Source organism: Juglans regia, chromosome 5 (assembly GCF_001411555.2).
Source record: "Juglans regia cultivar Chandler chromosome 5, Walnut 2.0, whole genome shotgun sequence".
Classification (NCBI taxonomy): Eukaryota; Viridiplantae; Streptophyta; class Magnoliopsida; order Fagales; family Juglandaceae; genus Juglans; species Juglans regia.
In genome coordinates, this window is record NC_049905.1 from 8,561,823 (window position 1) to 8,582,814 (window position 20,992).

General features: G+C 33.9%; 1 protein-coding gene across 3 annotated transcripts; it reads left to right on the plus strand.

The window, feature by feature from the left end:
- Window positions 1–15,599: 15,599 nt before the first annotated feature.
- On the plus strand, window positions 15,600–19,166 carry LOC109021960 (transcription factor MYB59-like). Of its 3 annotated transcripts, XM_035689994.1 has the most exons (5): window positions 15,600–15,756; window positions 15,850–15,979; window positions 16,127–16,640; window positions 16,903–16,939; window positions 19,052–19,166. In XM_035689994.1, exons 1-5 carry the CDS (start codon window positions 15,636–15,638, stop codon window positions 19,084–19,086), a joined length of 837 nt encoding a protein of 278 aa, XP_035545887.1. In that variant the 5' UTR covers window positions 15,600–15,635; the 3' UTR covers window positions 19,087–19,166. The 3 variants fall into 3 exon arrangements, with proteins under 3 accessions (XP_035545887.1, XP_018860260.2, XP_035545886.1); XM_019004715.2 differs by lacking the exon at window positions 19,052–19,166 and having other exon boundaries at window positions 15,600–15,785; window positions 16,127–16,987; XM_035689993.1 differs by lacking the exon at window positions 19,052–19,166 and having other exon boundaries at window positions 16,127–16,987.
- Window positions 19,167–20,992: the final 1,826 nt, after the last annotated feature.

Consider the following 20,992-nt stretch of genomic DNA (forward strand, 5'->3'; position numbering starts at 1 on the left):
TTGCTTCGTTTAGCTGGAGTCCTTCATATTTATATTTTGGAAAAAGTAAAAAGCATCTTCTCATGCCAATGATAACATTGTTTTGAAGAAATTAAGGATCGATTTTTGGTTAAAATGACAAACATACCATTTAAATTTTCCAGAAACTGGTAAAGAGGCTGTGATCCCTTGCAACATAGTAAGAACGAATTTTCACTGCCAAGGCTAATTTGGTCATTTGCTGGTAATAAAATGGAAAAGGCTTTTATCCTACAATATATATATATATATATATTTCGAGAGTACGAAACTCCAATTTTATTTTAAAAAAATTAATAGCAAAAATTGAGTGATAATTTGGATGAAGCTCCGGTGAACTTCGCCGCTATCGGCGTGGAAGCTTCTTTTTCTTCGGTGTCAAATTTACCAAAACACTTATATAATATATGGTATATACATCTTAGACAAAACTGGTTTGTTGCATTTTAGGCATTAAGATTAGTGTCTTTTATCTTTACTTGATGTATAGTTGGGTATAGATTTAAGTTCTAGATTTTAGAACATATTTTTGCAAAACTCTTCGTTTCGAAATTTATGCAACCGCAAAGTATTTATTATTTTTGTAAAATATACTGTTCTGTCAAAAGTGATGGTTATCAATAAATAACGGCTCGATAGCACAATAAAAACCCATATCATACAGTATTTAAGTGAATAAAATTTGTTGGATATTATCAAAATGGCAACTCAATTCAAAAACCTTTTAATCATCAAAATATATTTTTCTTCTTTTAAAAAAAAAAAAAAAAATCCCATATAAGCTTTTACTCAGTTTCCGTAATAAAAAAAAAAAATTATGTTCAAAATAACTATCACAAATATTTTTAAAAAAACACACATTTTACAATTTTTTTTAAAAACTTATTTCCAATAAGCCCATTCTTTCACAAGCACCAAAAAGGACATAATTTAGAAAAAAATTTCAAACCAGGCCCATCACTTTTATAAAACACCAAAAACAATCTTTTCTAAAAAAATTCTCTCAATAATTTAATAAATCCCAACAAAATCGCCAATCCAAACATGTCTGAACCGACAATTAAAAAACTGAGTTGCTATAGAAATTAGTTTTAGGAATATTTGCCGAAAATCTTTCCAAAATAAAAAATAAAAAAATAAAAAATCGTAGTAGGAAATTGCTCTTTTTTACTTTTTATGAAAAAAGGTGAGTATTTCTTTTATTGGTTTGCGCCTTGCGGAGTGTGTAATACTTTTTTCCTCCCCCTCTCTCTCTCTCTCTCTCTTGGTTAGACAAATTTATTTTTAAAGAAAAACTATGTAAAGAACGTTGGAGACAAAAACAAATACTCTAAGGTCTCGTTTTGATATAAAAATAATTTTATTTTATTTTATTATTATAATTTTTTAAAATTTTTGAATAAAATATAATAAATAATTTAATTTTTTTAAATTTTAAAACAATAATTGTATTAAAAAATAATATTATAATAATATTTTATTCAATTTTTAACTTTCATATAAAATTATCTTATCTCGTATCATTATCTAAACGGATATAAAAGAATAGATACAATTTAATACTTAAAAACCTAATTTGAAAATAGCCGTCCTAAAAATGGTCAAGTTCCATGGTTGGCCGTCCTAAAAATGGTTGTAGGAACAGTTCATCAACTGGATTCATTTTTGACAAGAAGATCCCACAATAGACAAATGTATCGAGTCTTGAAGCAATAGCGTAGGTGGACAATAGTCTTTGCTGGGCAACCGAAAGCACTGGTGGGCTTTAAAAAGTTGTGAAAAGGCTGGACATCCCAAAAAATGGCAAAAGAAGTACCCTCTAAGCACCTGCACACAAACACAAAAAACAGAACAAAACTTAGGGCTTGATTGGAGTTTTAGATGAGACATAAAATTATTATTTTATCTCATCTCATTTTATTTAATTTTATTTTTAAATATAATTTAAATATAATATTTTTAAATTAATTATTACAATATTTTCAAACTAATCATTACAACTTTTTCAAAATTTTAAATAAAAAATAATTCTAACTTTTTCAAATCTCCAAATAAAAATAATATTATAAAACTATATTCTTACAATATTTTAACTTTATAATATTTTTTATTCAAAATTTTCTATCTCATTTATTAAAATCTAAAAAATACTCAACTCAAACTATCTCACTACTATTCATAAACTAATTATTATTCACAAAATTTTCATCTCATCTCACTTCTCAAACCAGCCCTAATACTCATAGAGAGGAAAATGGTATGTAGGGATGTGGGATTGATTTCAGAGAGGTAATGTTGTGGCATATGGTGACCTAGCATGTAGCCATTGGTTCGTGTGGTCCACATACCGATTTGTCAAGACGGGGAGATGAGGTGGTTGGAGCGATGATAGACTGTGGAGCAAGGTTGGCATGAACGTGAAGGGAGGGGGGGGGCAATGGGGTTCAAAGGGATGTGTTTTGAGGTTATTTGGATGGGAGAATGTGATGTGTGTGAATCCCACACACTAATTGAAAGCGGTAGGGTTGGATTCACTTAAAAGATAACAATGACATAAATATTAGGAGATGATGCATATATGATAATGAAGCTTAAAAATTAGTAAGAGATGTTAAAATATTTTAACATGAAACATTAAATATAAGGATCTTCGATTTTCTATGATCCATGATGTTAAATAATAACAATTAGAAATGTACAACTTTACATCTGAGTGTCTCCTGATGGCTAGATGCATAATTATGTTGTAGGCGAGAACTCTTAATTCTTGGGTGCTATAAATAAACTTCTGGTCATCATGAAATCTAGAGGTATTTTCGTCCCACTATAACCCATTAATTAAGAGATATATTTGAACTAGTTTAAACTTATATGGATATGAGTGTGTGGGACATTAAGTTTTAATAAAACTCCAACATTCTCTCTCTTGGCTCATACGCCCATAAAATAATATTTTTCATTTATATGTTTATTATAAGAAATTAACCATACTGTACACGTTCATTTTTAGAAAATCTTCCTAGCTTATAATACATTACATGAGTTTTGTACATCAATGCCAAATCAGCTACCACTGCGAGTCATGATAGTCCTTTGTTATACAACCAACAAAATACCTTCTATGTACTACAATACCTGTAACTTAATTTAACATGAGATCTTTAATAGAGACAATGAAAACTAATATTGTAATGCATATGGTTCTAATTCATGTCCATTGCAGACATTATCTTGTCAGCACATTCCTCCACACCATTTAATGTACATATAAAGTGGAAAGACAAGACAACAAAAACAACCATAATAGATATCTCTCAATGTCCAGTTAGAAAATATTCATCATATCAATAATATCGTTAGACCCATCTTTTTAACATGTTCTTTAAACTGCAGTATTGATATATTATATGATAATTATTTGTTTTTGTACATTCTCCTTAATAATTGTATTTAAAATTTCATTAAATTATCATTATTTGGAGAAAAATACTTTTAAGGAATTCTTACAATACATTCTTAGCAGTTTTGATATAAAGATTCTAAGTCCTATGATAAATTTGCTCAGTCATATACCATACACTATGGCCTCAAATCATACCACAAACTTAGCCTCTATTGCACATGAAGCAATAAGAGATTCGCTTCATACTTTTCCACAAAATAACTCTATTAGATAGTAAAATACATAATCATAGCTGTATTTTTTTATCATCAAAGCAATCCCACAAAAATAGAGTTTGAATATCTAGTTACCTTAAAAGTATCAGTTCTTCTAAAGGCAACAATATAGTCTTTAATTTCTTGCAAATAACTTTGCATTATTTTCACAACTTTTAGGTCAAATATCCTTGGGTTATTTTGGCAATAACCAATAATGCCAATTGTAAAACTGATGTTTGGCCCTATACAAGTTTGTGCAACCATCAAACTCCTTATAACCATCATATATATAATTTCTTTAATAACTTAATCAATTTGAGGACATTGTAAAATATTAAGCATGTCACATTTTGTTTATAAAGCATTTATTGATCAACAATTCTTAATGCAAAGTTCTTCAAAACTCTATGCAACTTTATTGAGACAATTCTAGCAATCCTCGTTTAGATATTAAAATTTAATCTTAATTACCAAAGATGTTTCATTCATAAATTTTATTTTTAAAGTTATTTAGAGATATAACTTTTATGTCATACTATAAACTATGATTTATACTTGTCAAAATGTCATATACATACCTGACCATAAATACAAACACACTCCCACTAATCTTCGGGTATATATATATCAACAATAAGTATTTTTCTTTAATCTAAAGGTAGTGATGTTATTATCAATCTACAAATAAAATTTTCAAAACTTACATTTTCTAAGTAGTATTTTTTATTGTTTCTCATGAATCTCATAATCCAAACTCTTACTCTACAATAGTTTTTACATCCATTTAATGTAACACTAGATCATAATGAGCTATTAATATCATAATGATCCTGAATGAGTTCTTTTAGGTTTATTAGAAATCTCTCTTCCTAATCAATCTGAATGAAATCCATGACTACAAGTCTAGCTCTATATCATTCAATATTGCCTTTAAGTCAGGGTTTTTATTTGCATGACCCATTTACATTCGACTTTTTACACTTTACAAACAATTTGACGAAATTACAGACTTTACGCTGATTTATGGATCTTAATCGCTCTTTAATGCATTGATCTTTTATAGAATCACTTCTTTCTACAACTTGTGAAAACATAAATGAATCTTTATTTGTCAAATTCTAAATTTTAGAAATACACTACGTAATCTAATCAAGTAGCAAATCAAGAATATCGCATGAGGTTACCTGTTTTGATATCTCCATGGCCAATTCTTTAGCAGTGTTTATCTTATGAGGTGGATGATTATTTGCTTGTTGTTCCATGTTATCATTGAGATGATCGGAAAAAGGAACTACAAGCCTTTTCGAAGATAAAAGTATGCACTTTCTCGAAAATCACATCTATAGTTTCTATACTTCCACTAATTTTGCCAACTTTAAGGAATTTGATATTTCGATTTCCTAAAAAATAAGATCATGATTAGAAACAATGCTACCTATATTATTTAAATCTATCTGAGTAATCAATAATGATAATGTACCCAATAACTATTATAGGACTCAACTTTATTCCATTTGGGTTATAAAATCTTACTTTAGCTTTACTATCTATATATTAATATGCCTTAAATTAGTCCAAGTCAAAAAATAAGTCATTAGGACTTCCTTGCTAAGAAGACGATATAAGTTCTACATCATTATTTTTAAGAATTTTGCTATATTTTTTTTTCAAGAAGTTGAGAAAACAGGTCAGGGTTATGGCCTGACTCATAATACTTTTCATGGCACTCACTACTTCAATCCAATTTGATGATTTTCACATTTCTACCTATCTGCATTTTCTCCCTGTGAGAAGTACCTCAAGAATTGCAAAAGGCTTGAGACTTCTCATGTCTCAGATAGATACTTTCATGCCATAAAAATCATTTATGAAATTAATGAGATACTTCTATCTATCAAACATTATAGGAGAAAATTTCTATATGTATCTATATGCATCATCTCAAGAAACTCCCTATTTTTTGTGGCATCGTTTCTTGATATGCTTTCATTTTATACAAATCAACACACATATTGAGATTAGAAAATCTAAATGCAGAAACTCTTTTATTTACTAATCTTTACAACAATTGTTTGGAGATATTTTTCAAAATTTTATACCACTAATAAAGTTCTTTAATTAGGTTTCAAACTTCTATGCCACAAATTATAAAACCTTTTCATGAATCATATTTTCTATGGTTCCAATACATGCCTATAAATGTAGAAAACTTTTAATAAAAACATTATGAATACATGATGAATACAAATTTTATTGGAAGGAAAAATGGAACCAACATAAATGACATTTTGAAACAAGTTAAAACATGAACATTTGTGCTCGAGTTCAACCATAAAAAACAAGTATCAACATTTATACAGTTTGATTTGAAACTTATATAGACAAATAAAGATGGACATTTGCACTCGAGTTTAATCTCAAAAAATGTAAAAATATATATAAGATCTAATTCGAAACTTATATAGAAAAAATGTTTACCCTTCCCTTTGAATCAAGTGTTATGCTTAGGACATCTAAACTTTTATGTATCATTGTTTCTTTCAAAATTCAATTGAAATGATTCTTACACTTCCAGGATCATCATTTCTTCCTTTCCCAAAAGATACAATTGTTTTTCAATACAAATTAACAAATGTAAATATATATCAATCTAACAACTATGCTACCAACTCGTTCATATTTTATTATTTCGATGAAATAATAATACATCTGAAATAAACCATTCTATACAAAATAAGAAAATTTCATCATTTTCATTCCTAAAGTTCAAAGTTTCATACATAGTAATTAATTCTATCTTCTTAATAATTGTGTCTTTTTTACTCTTATCACTATTCTTAATAATAATTGATTTTAGGCTTAAAACAAATTATCCAAGGTCTAGAACTAGAGTCATTCTCAAACGAAACCTTAGTGTAAATTTGACATTCTCATATTTTTCTAAATTAGAGTCATGTTATAGAGGAAACCTTGTAATGATATTCGTATACTTACTGCAAAAAGAAACATTTTGATCACATTATTGCTTTGAGTTTGACACTCATAAACAATAATAGAATTTAAAACACACTCATAAACAATAACAAAATTTAAACCATTATGGATGAACTAATAGTGTCATTGAGACCCCTCATCTGGGAGTAAACCCTAATATACAAAGTGTTCTCTCAAATTTTAAATTTTGTAGATAAACTAGATATATCATCATAATTGTTCTTTGGGAGTAAACTCTGATTGTTTGAGACGTGTTCCACACATTGTTCACCAATGCACTCTACTTGCAACAAAGAAAACTGACGGCCTAGAGTGTCTGAAGCACCTTTGATATCTAAGTCAATGATACGTAGAAGAGGGTATCACAAAAGTTTTGAGTGTCAAGTTACCTGAATTGTTACCTTCTTATCACATATATAGGCCTGGAGAATTATTGATAAGTACCAGTTACAAGCTCGATCCTCTCATTACTCTTATCGACTAAACATGATAATCATCCGAAAATGGCGGGATTATCCCAACCTAGTAGCCTAATCATCTTATCTGGCCTGCTTGGAGGTTATCTTATGGATTCATATTGGTCTCTAAGACTTGGGTGACTAATCTAGTCTTGCTTTGGGCTTGTATCATTTGGGCTTCCTAATTGGACCCATTCCTTTTATGGCTATAAGGGTTCTTCCAGTTATCCCACTAATTCACCTCGCTTGCGTAAGAGAGGAATTCAATGATCTGTTAGTGCTACCCCGCTTGTCGGTTTACATTCCCACATCTTTGGCAATGACGTCACTATTAGTCTACTACGCTCCCCACTTAGGCACGTATCCACATTCCGTCGCACGGACGTTGTGGTTATTAAATGGGTAAAAGGATAAGTGCTCACCTTGGGCTGGAATTCAATGAATACCCCATTTGATGATTCACTTCCCTAGGGCTTTAGGGACTCCAACATCCACTTGCTTTTGTGATGCGCATCCCTAGACTTGTCCAATCAGGAACAAGCTCGCCTTGATATGGTCCTCGCCTGGGTTCAAGAGAATGAGGATGCCATTTGGACTGAGGTCCTCTTAACCTCAGCCAATATTGTCCTTTTTTTGGTTATGCCCAATCACTCCCGTGTGAGTGGTCGTCCGTTTTTGACAAAGGCAGTAACTTCTCCCAAGAAGAGACCCTCCCCTACTCCACCTAAGAAAGTAAGCATACGTTCTCTCTCGGCACGCGCCGTTGGTCAAGAGGAAGAAGATCCCCTTCACAATGGGAGCATTGGGACACCCGAGCAGCCCATGGCCCAAAGTGGTGCCAAGACGGATATAAAGGCTTCTTCCTTCATCAACCCTGTCTTCCGCAATTGCACAGTTGCTGACGTGTAAGGTTGTGCCTTTGATTTTAACCTTCCTTACTTGGCCATCGCCTTTGATTTTGACCTCCCTTTTAGAGGGTTTGGCTTAGCTCACTGACCTTTTTTTTTTGGGCTGCCCATAATCCCTCCAGCTGACTTGGCATAGGACGAAAGAGAGGGGGACACCGATATCTGCACCACCTTCAAAAGAAAATTAAAAAAATGAATATTGTAAATAAAATTCTAAGTAAAAATATAAATATATGTAGCACTATTATAAGAAATAGGATTACCATGGAAATTGGGGTCTGTGTAGACGAACCTTCACGTGTGAACATTAAAATAACTATTCATGTGACATAGACCTCGTATCTTAAGTATTTTTCTATAAGATAACGACTCTCTCTCTCTAACCCTATTATTTTGTTTTGAATAGTTAGATTTTAAATTTATCTCAATTCATCGTTATAATTTTTTTAAATTTCAACATAACATATAATAAATAATTTAACTTTTTCAAATTCTAAAATAATAATAATATTAAAAAATAATATTCTAACAATATTTTATCATCTCAACTCAACTAAACTCAATTCACTTTAACATCCAAATACATCGGTTTCGTTTGTTTCACAACTTCTCTTAACTCATCTCATTTAATTATTATAATATTTTTAAATTTTCATATAAAATAAAATAAATAATTCAACTTTTTCAAATTTTAAAATAAAAATAATATTAAAAAAATATATTCTAATAATATTTTATTTAAATTTTAACTTTAATATCAATTTATCTCATCTCATCTCATCTGTAAAAATAAACTAGACATAATTCTTGTAAAATTTTGTGCATGTGGCGTACAACAACCATACTACCATAATATTTGACATCATTACGCAACCCCCAACCAAAAAACCAATAAAATTAAAGCTATAAATTCTGTGATAAGTCAAGAAATTGGATTTTACTGAATTAAAAAGTCGACCAAATGTTGACAAAAAAAAGATAAATGAATATAAAAAAGAAAAATCATATTTGCCAGTGAAAGCGCCACAATTTTTTTTTTAAAAATTGAATAAATACGAGATCGACATAAAAAAATTAATTTTTTAAAAATCGATTTCATTATTTTTTAAAATAATTATGTAGTATTTCTACGCATCACAACTATATATAATATAGTATTACTCAAAAGGGCTGTGCTGCGCATCAACCGGAAGCCGCAGCACACCGCAGGTAAATTTTTTTTTTTTTTTTTTCACTCAATACATTGAGTGTGCGGTGGCTGATATACAGTAAGCTGATATTTATATTTTCTCTACTAAAAAAAACCCTCGTATCAATACTCGACGTAAATTCCAACCATTTACTCTTTTTAAAATCATCTCTCTGGGTTCCCATTTTTGAGTATTTCATGGGCTTGGACTTTCTACCCGAAGAAGTGGGTGAAACCCAAGCCCATGATATCTAATAGAAAAATTCTAATAGGTAGAGATTAAGCAGAGAGTCATTACCATGGTTTCATTATCACACAAAGATGGGGCCATAAAGAAAGAGCTCTTAGGCTCTCAACTCGGGAACACCTCGGCCTCTCTAATTTACTGAAACTTGCCGCCCTGCCCATTTACTACATTGTACAGCCCGGATGTTGCACTTTCTATTATATGTACATATAGTAATGCTAGCTATAGGAATTAAATGTACAAGTTTTATACAAGCGTTTTATAAAAATATAGATCCCATCAAGAAAAAATGAATTTTTTATACTTTTCCATGCTGGAGTCTATTTTTTTTACAAAGAGCTTGCACGAAATTTGTGCATTTAAATAAACAAGGATGTATCAAGGCAAGTTGGAATGCTTCTCTAAATAAACAACACATGGGTTGGGAATTGTTATGAGAAATGAGAATGGTAAAGTGTTGGCTTGTGCTAGCTACAAAAAATTACAAGTTCTTGTTTATGTTATGGCAGAAATTGTAGCTTTATGGTATGCTGTAGAATTGTGCATGGATCTGGGTTTTAATAGAGTCATTCTTGAAGGGGATGCCCAAGTAGTTGTTAAAGTTGTTAACAGTGAGGAGGAGGACTTGTCGTATGGAGGCCACATTATTGTGGATATCAAAGCAGTATTGAAAGGAAAAAATGTCTGGAAAGTGCAGTATATAGGAAGAGAAGGAAATGAGATAGCTCATATGCTTGCTAAAAATGCTTTAAGTATAGCACAAGATCAGATATGGATAGATGAATGTCCAGATTTTATTCTTTTACAAGTTTGTAAGGATTTAAATTGTACTGATTAAACTCATGAAAGATGAAATATACGAAATTCTTTTGATTAAAAAAAAAACTCACATCAACTAAGTTATGTTTTTCATTTACAAGAGTTTGGTATTAAAAAAAATAAAAATTATTGCAAAAATGTCCATTTATTTTTATTCAAGAATATAAAATAATTTTTTTTAAAAAAGGAATAAATAAAGATACCATTTGGTGATGACACATCACACAAGAACAGTTTCCATGGATGTGTCCACATCTATAAGCTACAACTCCAACTCTCCCTTTCTCCTTAATTCGTTACATGATTCATACCCGAAATCCATTCCATCACATCTCTGAAAAAACTCTAATATTATAATTGTAAGGACAAAACAAATTGAGCAATGATACCCACCCACATTTCACGACATATTTCACAATACATATTTTAAAATGATGATATTTTTATAAAGTGATGTTATTTTTATAAAATATTTTACTAAATTATCCTTCATTTTAAAACATATATTGTATAGTGTATTGTGAAAAATAACGTGTATCATTTTTCCAACAAATTAGGGTTTAAAACCTTGGGGGAAGGGCAGTGATTGGGTCTGTCCTTATCATGCTTGTTTGACTAAAGTGTGCAATGAGGATAGCGACCGGTGGGTTAGCAAAATGCCATCAATCCTATGTCTTTCATGGGCCACCACACTTCTACTGGTTAGACTGGCTAACGAGAGAGGCTTATCTCCAATATGGATTCTTTTTAGTTGTGCGATTAGACACAGCACTCGGTGGCCATTGCAGACACCTAATGTGAACATTGAAGCGTCTATGGGGAGGAATATGATTGGGTTCGACTTTGATTGCTTATCATTGATGGAGATATGCCCATACAATTAATTATTAGATACTCTCCAAGTACATGACACGTTAACCTATGGTCAAGGTGAGAGGTGCGATATGAAAAATAACATGAAATATATCAAGTATTCCCCAATAAATTATCCCTTCTTCAAGACACTATGCCAAACTAAAACAAGGGAAGACATTATCACGGAAACAAAAAACTTTAGGAAATGACCCCTATAATCAAAGATAAGAAGATAGCCTTGTGAGGAATACCACTAGCAAACTATTTATTATACGAGTAATGCTACAAGCAGTCGTGGAATGCATAAATACCGTACAGTCGCTTTAAAAAATGTGGAGTTTATTATTAAAAAATTATTTTTTTTATGTGGATCCTATAGTTATTCACTTTTTTCAAAGTAATTGCACGGCGCTTGCATACTCACGACTGCAACTATCATTTTTCTTATTATACAGACCAAAGTTCAAAGAGTATATATCAACAACTTGCCCATCAACAAGAATGATGTGTACCCACAATCTGATGCTTTGTTGAATTGAGCCTAAAGTATCCCAAGATAGTAGTTCCCCTAAAAACAACAACCCAATTGCCTAGTTGCTAAAAGCAATCATGCATTGAAGAACAAAACTAGAGGACACAAGAGAAACATGACCCACATGAATTCAGTATCATTGTAACCTTTTTTTTTTTTCTTTGACAATGGATGTTCTACCTTGGACTGATCACCAGTTTCTCCTATTTAAGAAAGGAAGCTAGAAAAAGGATTTTCCCTTTAGATCCCATACAAACCCACTAGAGTTTAGCCAATGGTACAACATTCTCAAGTGCTAGGCTCGTGTCTAATTATAATTAAGAGAAATAATTAGTAGTAACCACAGCCTAGTTATAGTAAAGCTTTGATTAGAAACCCATTTCCCACAATCCCAAGATCTAGGATTGTTACTCCATCCAAGGTGAGATAATTAATTCCCTCCCTACCACTAACTTCTTTTGGTGCAACTATAGCAGAAGGGAACAAAATACCAAATCCTTAATAAAATTTTCCATTGCAGTTTAATAAATACATTATCACCTATAATATAATATATTATCATGCCAATTAAATTATTCTAGTGGAAACTTTATCAGTGACGCATAGCTTTTGGAACCACGAAGTTTTAAAAAATCCATCATAATTAAAAACAATACAAGTAGGAATACTGGAAACGAGGCAAGATACAATCCAAGTGAATTATCTTATTGAAAATATGAAAGGACACGAGCATGGTATATATTGACTCTTGAGCCTCATTGCCCCAACCCCAAAAGAAAGAAGACATGCAGCACGATTATGGTATATATTTGTAATCGTGAATTGTGTAACTGTCATATAATGTTTTAAAAAAAAGTGAATAAAATATGAGACTTACACGAAAAAATTAATATTTTTTATAATGGATTCCACTTTTTTTTAAGGTAATTATGTACTTCACGGTTATATGTAGAATTTCTCGTAAGAAAAATATAGGACCACCCGTCATTATCTCGCACACAGATAGACAAACATGGAATATATAATTCAGTATATAGAATACAGAGAGAGATAACATTAAGTGGGCAGGCCACAGATTAGTGGTGTCCACGTCAGTAGTTCTTCTAGTCTACAATCTTCCATCACCATCCACTAAGAAAGGACCCCCAAAGCAAAGAGGGTACCATCCCATTTACTTTCTTGTGCAATCCTTCTGATTTCTGTAGCTTTTACTATGCCGGATACAGTGCAAACATCACCACACATATATAATGTTCATTGTATTAGGGGAGGCAAATGGTGCCATTTTCCACTCTAAAATCTCCATCATCATTCTGTTCCAATGGCGAAAAGAAATATATTACCTACCCCTTAATCAATTTTCAACTAGATTTAGCTATTATTAACTTTGGTTGGAATCTTGTTACTCAGTGATCCTAAAATGCCTTCATAGGTCTGTCTCTCTCTCATGGGATCCTTCACATGTCTTTTAAATGAGATCTTAATGCAGTCTTCTATAGAGGTCTAAATACAAGACAAAAGCAAATCACAAAGAAAACGTATCAAGCTCAGGGGAAAACAAGGAAAAACTTGTCAAAATACTTGCTCGTTACAAGTGTCCTATACATGATAGAAAACCAAATTCGAAATTTTTGTGAAAATCAAAATTATTTGACCCAAATGCTAAGTAAAATCCAATGGCCATATTTAATTAACATTATTGAGAAGTCTCATATAGCTCAGGAACAAATTCATCTTGGACTTTATAAAGAGTTATCCCACTTCTTCTATTAAGGTCTTTTATGAGGAGAAACGAGTGTTTTTATATGGTATGAGACTCAAGTTAACATATGACTGATTATGGACTCTTGTGACTTACTCACGATGATGGTATCGGAAATACTGACCCACACATTAGGGGACGTATTGAGAAGTCTCACATAGCTTAGGAACAAACTCATCCAAGACTTTATAAGGAGTTATCCCACTTCTCTTATTAGACATTTTATGAGAAGAAATGAGTGTTTCTTTAAAAATTAATGTCAAACACCAATTCACAAAGAGAGAGAGAGTCAAACACCCTTTTATGATTTCAGCAGAGCGCAAGACAACTGCGACATATAACTGAATTATGATTCAACATATTTCTTCAATCACACGACACACAGTCTTCCAATATTGTTTGGAGTAAATTCCAATCATATTGGAATCCTATCCTCTGATTCGAATTTCAAGAAGAGACAACACTAATTTTCCTTAACCTGATACAGATAATGTTCTGCTTGGAAAATGTAAATACTGTTTCCAATCAATACGTTGGCTCTTAAATAACAATCTGGGAAAGCAAACACATACAAAAGGTCATACAGATCATAATTTTATATTTCCCATAAAATCTTTATTCATAACAGCAATTTCAGAATTTATTGGTATTCAACTTTTACTATTTTAAGTTAAAACTTTTAAGAAAAGTATAATTGCAATGATTTAAAATCTCGGCTTTCCAAAGATTCCGGTATTCAGTACATGAATATTATGAAAAAATACAGCATTTTCTATCCTATGCAACAGGTGGGAAATGGGAAAGGAGTACTTCCAGATCAGCTCACACATCACACCCAAAAGTACATAGATCTTGAAGTGGCAATGAAGTCCTAAACTGAAAAATTACAGCATTATAATCATATTAACTCTTCCAGATTTTATCTTTGCATATGCACGAGGCTAATCAGATCAAGCATCTTTCTTTCTGTTTCTTCCTTTTTTTTTTTTTTCTTTTGTTGTAGCCACTGTGAAAACACCACTAATTAATGGCAATAAAATGGAGCATAATAATAACTGGTAATTAGATATGCCGGTAGATACTGATCTATAGGCAAAACAAAATAAAAAATTCATGCAAGATTCAGGTATTAAAGTTTATAATTGCCCCATGCTTCTTCAGAGCTTGAGTGTGACATGCATGCCCAACTAAAACTTTATGATCACCTTGTGCAATCAGTTTAAAAACATATAGTGCTGCACGACTAGTAATCTCACCTATTTTAATATTGCAACTTGAATTGTTTTATCGTAGTGAGCCACAAGCTCTAGCTCCATGCAGAAAAATAAATTGGATCAGTTCTTTTATATAGGAAGATCTCCTCAATATTTCAATAAACAATACATTGGATTAATACCTCCATCTTCTCCTTGTTAATAAAGAAAAGAAAAGATCACATCTATGGCACCTAAACAGTTCCTATTTCTTCTTTTGAAGATTTGTCGTTATCTTCTTTTTCTTTTATTTGGCTTCTAGTTTATGGCCTTTACTGAAGTCAAGGTGCACTGATATCAGTTCTCTGTTCCTCAAATCGAATGGAAGGAGAAGAAGATCTAGTGACTTCCATAAACTCATTCTGCTGCATCCAACGGAGGGAGCTAATGCCCACGATTAAAGATTTTCTTTCAAATTGCTACTTTCTGGTTCTTTAATACCAAGATCACCATGCATAATCAAACTATACCAACTAAAAAGATTTCTTCTATCAAAATAGTTTCGACCATGATCTATGAGCCACGTTTGTCACACCTAGGTAGTGATCATTAAGAATATAACCTGACTAAAACACGATCAAATTAGTATCTTTGTTAAACAAAATGCTTAATTTATTAAACTGGTATTATCAAATCATAACGTTACAAGGAGGGTGATGATGGAATTCAGATCGGCAGATCAATCTCTTGCTTTGGCTATTATGTTAAAATGGCTGACATCAGATGCATAAGGGGGCTATTACCAAATAAGCATGCATGCACCACATGTATGGTGAAGATGCATAATTAATTATATTATATTAAAGAAAAAATTTAGGCACAGTTTCTCAACAATGGAGACTGCCTTATATAAATGGCAGTAGTGTACACCTAGGTCACCATAGGATATTGAAGAGGTGGTTTACAGAAAGAGCTAAAGAGAGAGATAGAGAGGGAAAAAATGAAAATGGTTCAAGAGGGAATCCGAAAGGGTCCATGGACAGAACGGGAGGACTTCAAATTGAACTGTTTTGTGGGTTTGTTTGGAGATCGCCGATGGGATTTTATAGCAAAAGTTTCAGGTTTGAAGGTGGAGGGAGACAAATAATAGGTATGGTTATTTGGAGATGGGGGATTTTGGAAGGAGCTGCCTTTAACCACCTGATTTGTTGTAGGTTTGAACAGAACAGGAAAAAGTTGCAGGTTGCGATGGGTTAATTACCTACACCCTGGCCTCAAACGAGGTAAGATGACACTTCAAGAAGAGCGCCTTGTGCTGGAACTTCACTCCAAATGGGGAAACAGGTTTGAGAACATCCTAAATATAGAAAGTCGACTAGTTTTTACCTACGTGTATCATCAGTAGTGTGGACTATGAAACTATGATTTAACTAGTTTATAATGATGATCCAACTTATCAAAAAAAAAGTTTATAATGATGATCCATTGCAGATGGTCAAGAATTGCCCACAGATTACCAGGGCGTACAGATAATGAGATTAAGAATTATTGGAGAACTCATATGAGGAAGCAAGCTCAAGAGAAGAAACGGGGTTTGTCTCCATCTTCATCATCTTCAAATTCTTGCTTGTCATCAGCAAGCAATCCTACTGTGAATTCATTGCCCTTCCCAAAGACTGGAGAAGAGAGCTTTTATGACACAGGAGGTCATGATATTATAGCTGTGGATTCATTGTCCTTCCCAAAGACAGGAGAAGAGAGCTTTTATGACACAGGAGGTCCTGAAATCATCGCTTCCGCAGAAAAGCAGATTGAAGAAGAGAAAGCAGGTGAAAACGTATATTCAATGGATGACATATGGAAAGATATTGCCCTGTCAGAAGAAGACACCATCAAACCAGCCTATTATAGCTTTAGTGAAGGAGGGAGCACTTTCTCTCATCATGCTTTGGCTTCTCCATCATGGGAGTATTTTCTGGACTCACTGTGGAGGATGGATGAAGAAGTAAGTAAGATGTTTCTCCCCACGAGTGATCAGTTTTTCCCCTGTTACGAATATGGGAGAGCATCTCTAACCGGCTAATCATACTTTTTATTTATTAAAAATTTGTTCATCTGTGTAATATTGTCCTAAGGAAGCTCTAGACTGAATAGCACGGTTTCTCTCTAAGCTTTCTGATTCAGCTCTGAATCATTTCAAAATCACTGTAATAATCTCATGTATAATTCTAATCTATCCCTGTATTTTGTGTGCTTTCACTTGTCAGAGAGGAAGAAGGAACCTCATCAAATCTCCCAAAGGAGGTTGGTAATTTCTTCTATATATTGTATAATACGTCTTGGTACTTTTCAATAAAGCTGGTACAGTATGATGTTAGAGTTAGTTGTGTGTGTGTGTGAGAGAGAGAGAGTACATGGGTTGTTAAACTAATCCTGGTAGCAGCTTGAAGAAGACATTGAGTAATAAACTCTTAGTAGCTTCAATAGAGTAATGGTAGACACCATTGTAGGTTGTGTAAGCACTGCACTCATCTTGAAAAAGAATAGGTTTATTATTAAAAAATTAATTTTTTATGTGTATCTTATATTTATTTATTTTTTCAAACGAATTACACGACACATTCTATAAATGCAAATATCATTTCTCTTTTCTTAATGAATTCGATATTCCACAATTGTTATTCTACCGAGAACCTTAAAAGATGGCACATTGGCCTAAAAAAAAAAAGAAAAGATATTGATCTAAAAATATAGAGGAATAGAATAATCTTCCTTCTTTAATCTTATCTTTTAGTCGGTAAATAAATAAAGAAATCTCTCCCAGATGGTAAACTGCTTCTACTCTTGTTGCATTGTATTACAGCACATCAGAATATTAGAATCTTCTTGATTCTCGCATCTCCATGATTCTCACACATCCCACCAATTTTGCTATCCAATATTTGATTTACTTGTAACGGTATTATTTGATCTTCTTTTCATGTAAAGCATCACCGTACATAGCTATATATTTTTGTAAATCATTTTCAATGAAATAAAGTGAATCAATTAGCCAAACTAATGCTTAACATGGTATCAGGCCAAAACAGGTTCTGACTTACCTTTCCTTGCCGATGGCTTCCTCAACCGACCCTTCTCTTGATCCTCCTCCACCTTCTTCCCCATATCTCCTCCACCCCTCTGATTCTCCTAATCTTATTCTGGTTTCCGGTCTCCTCACCGGTGACAATTTTCCAAAATGGTAGTGTGCTATTCGCCGTGCACTCAACACTAAACACAAGCTCTCTTTTGTTGATGGCATTCTCAATGACCTTGCTAAAACATCCCCTAATTATGCCCAATGGAGCCGCACCAAAGACATGGTCTTAACTTGGCTTTTCAACACAATCACCCCTTCCCTAGCCAATTCCTTGGACTATCACGATGATCATCGAGATGTTTGGCTTGATCTCAAATCTCGTTTTAGCCATGGAAATAATGCTCGCCTCTTCCATCTTAAAAGAGAAATCTCCAACCTTCATCAAAACCAACTTTTCATACCCGATTACTACAACAGTATCAAACTGGGATGAGTTGAGAAATCTCCAACCCCTCACCGATGCCAATACCTTGGAAAAAAGGGCCGAAGATGAACGTGTCTTTCAATTTCTTTTCGGCCTCAATGATTCCTACGCTGCTCTTCAGTCCCAAATCCTTGCCACTGACCCTCTTCCATCTCTGAATAAAATTTTTTCCATCCTCTTTCAAGAGGAACAACAGAGGCTCCTTCAAGTACCCCGTCTCCACCCAGAAAACATTGCTCTTGCTGCTCGGAGTTCTCCTCATCCACGGCCACCTCTCAAATGCACCGAATGCAGAAAGGATGGCCACCTACGAAATCGCTGCTAGCGTGTGATCAGCTACCCCCCTGGCCGTGAACCACGCAACCCCCATAGGCCATCTCTGCTTGGGAAACCCCCTTCTGCCACCGTTCATCTCGCTGCTTCCAACCAGGTTCCAGCTGCTTCTTCGTCCAGCCCGATTCCAGGACTCTCCTCCGAAACCTATCAACAGCTCATGAATCTCTTACAAAATCCTCCACCCACGGCAAATTTTGTTGGTAACTCTTTCTCAAACCCTTCCTTTTTCGATTCCCATACTGATTGGATAATCGACAGTGGCGCTAGTGATCATATGAGCCACTACCGATCATCATTTTTGCATCTTCAATCGCTTTCTTCGAGCCGTGAGATTCGGCTACCCACGAGTGCTGTGATTCCCGTTGAAGGCATTGGTACCATTCAGCTCTCCGAAAATATCATCCTCTCCAAAGTCCTTTATGTCCCTCTCTTTCATTATAATCTCATTTCTATCCCTCAAATCACTAATAATTTACCGTGTGTTGCACTTTTCTCATCTTCTACAGTTTTTTTTCAGGACCTTCAATTGAAGAGGCTGATTGGAGCGGGTGAAGCTTGCAATGGACTTTATATATTTCGGCTATCGAAAGTTGCTGCTTTCTCTGTTCACACCCTTGACAATAAGACCCTATGACATCAACGTCTAGGTCACCCTTCCAGTTTTATTATTTCTAATATTTTTGATAGTCCATGTACTCTTTCTTATTGTGATGTTTGTGCTCGTTCTAAACATACTCGCTTGCCTTTTTCAACTCAAGCTACTAAAAGTACGATTCCTTTTAATCGACTTTATTGTGACATTTGGGGTGGATATTCTACTGCTTCTATTTGTGGAGCACATTATTTCTTGACTATTGTTGACTATTTTTCACGCACCACTTGGATTTATTTAATGCGTTTTAAATCAGAAACTTTTAGTCATTTAATGCATTTTTTTGCCTTGTCAAAAATCAATTTAATTCAACCGTTAAATATATTCGCACCGACAATGGCCAAGAATTTCTCTCTGAAAATCTACAAACATGTTTTCATGAACATGGCATCATTCATGAGCGTACTTGTGCTGAAACTCCTCAACAGAATGGTGTTGCGGAGCGTAAACATGGACATCTCTTGAATGTTGTCCGAAGTCTTCGTTTCCAGGTACATTTACCCCTCAAATTTTGGGGCGAATGTGTTCTTACTGCTACCTATCTCATCAATAGAACCCCTACTCGCTCTCTTCAAAATCAAACTCCTTTTCAAATTCTTCTAAATACTCCACCAACCTACACACATCTTCGAGTGTTTGGTTGCCTTTGCTATGCTCAAACTCTTACTGCTCATCGTGATAAATTTTCACCCCGTGCATCTCGTTGTGTCTTTCTTGGTTATCCGAGCAACCGCAAAGCTTATAAGTTATACAATATGGACACACATGTCATTTTCTACTCCCATGATGTTACCTTCCATGAAAATCAATTTCCCTTCCAAACTCTTGTGTCTCCACCTCAGTCTACTTCCATCATTCTCCCTTTACTCGTACCTGAAAATCCCACTTCTCCTAACACTTCTCCTCCCACCATACCTCCCGACCCTATCCCTCCCGCTTCTCGCCCACGCCGTACTATCACCCGACCTACATATCTCCTTGATTATGTTTGTCCCACCATACCCACGGAGTCCATTGCTACTTCGACCGATGCACAGTCCTCAGGTACTTCTCATCCTTTATCTACATTTATCTCATACTCTCGTTTTTCTCCTACTCATTATTCATTCTTAACTACCCTTACTGCATCTGTTGAACCTACCTCTTATTCAGAAGCTACTCGCCACTCTCACTGGCGTGAAGCTATGTCCTCTGAACTTCGTGCTCTTGAGGAAAACTCTACTTGGACCCTTGAACCACTCCCTCCTAGTAAACAACCCATTGGTTGCAAATGGGTCTTTAAGACCAAATTAGGAGCAGATGGTACTGTTGAACGTCACAAAGCTCGCCTCGTTGCCAAAGGCTACACTCAAGTTGAAGGCATTGACTACCATGAAACCTTTGCCCCAGTCGCCAAAATGACCACAGTTCACTGTGTTCTTTAACAATGCATTCTTACACGGTGACCTTGATGAGGAAGTTTACATGAAACTTCCTCCCGGTTATTGTCTTAAGGGGGAGACACGGGTTTGTCGTCTACGGAAATCTCTCTACGGCCTTAAGCAGGCCTCCCGTAACTGGTTTTTTAAACTAACATATGTTCTTCTTACTGCAGGTTTTGTTCAGTCTCAGGCAGATCATTCTCTTTTCACTTTGATCAATGCTACAAACCTCACCATTATACTTGTTTATGTTGATGACATCTTGGTTGTCGGCAATGATCTTTCTCAGGTTACCTACTTCAAAACCATTATTTCCATTCACTTCAAAACCAAGGATCTTGGCCCTCTCAAATATTTTCTTGGACTTGAAGTTGCTCGCTCTCCT

Coding starts and splice junctions, on each gene's coding strand:
- LOC109021960 (XM_035689993.1), top strand. CDS start 15,636: ATGAAAATGGTTCAAGAGGGAATCCGAAAGGGTCCATGGACAGAACGG. Junction 15,757..15,849: donor TTTTATAGCAAAAGTTTCAG/GTTTGAAGGTGG, acceptor GATTTGTTGTAG/GTTTGAACAGAACAGGAAAA. Junction 15,980..16,126: donor CACTCCAAATGGGGAAACAG/GTTTGAGAACAT, acceptor GATCCATTGCAG/ATGGTCAAGAATTGCCCACA.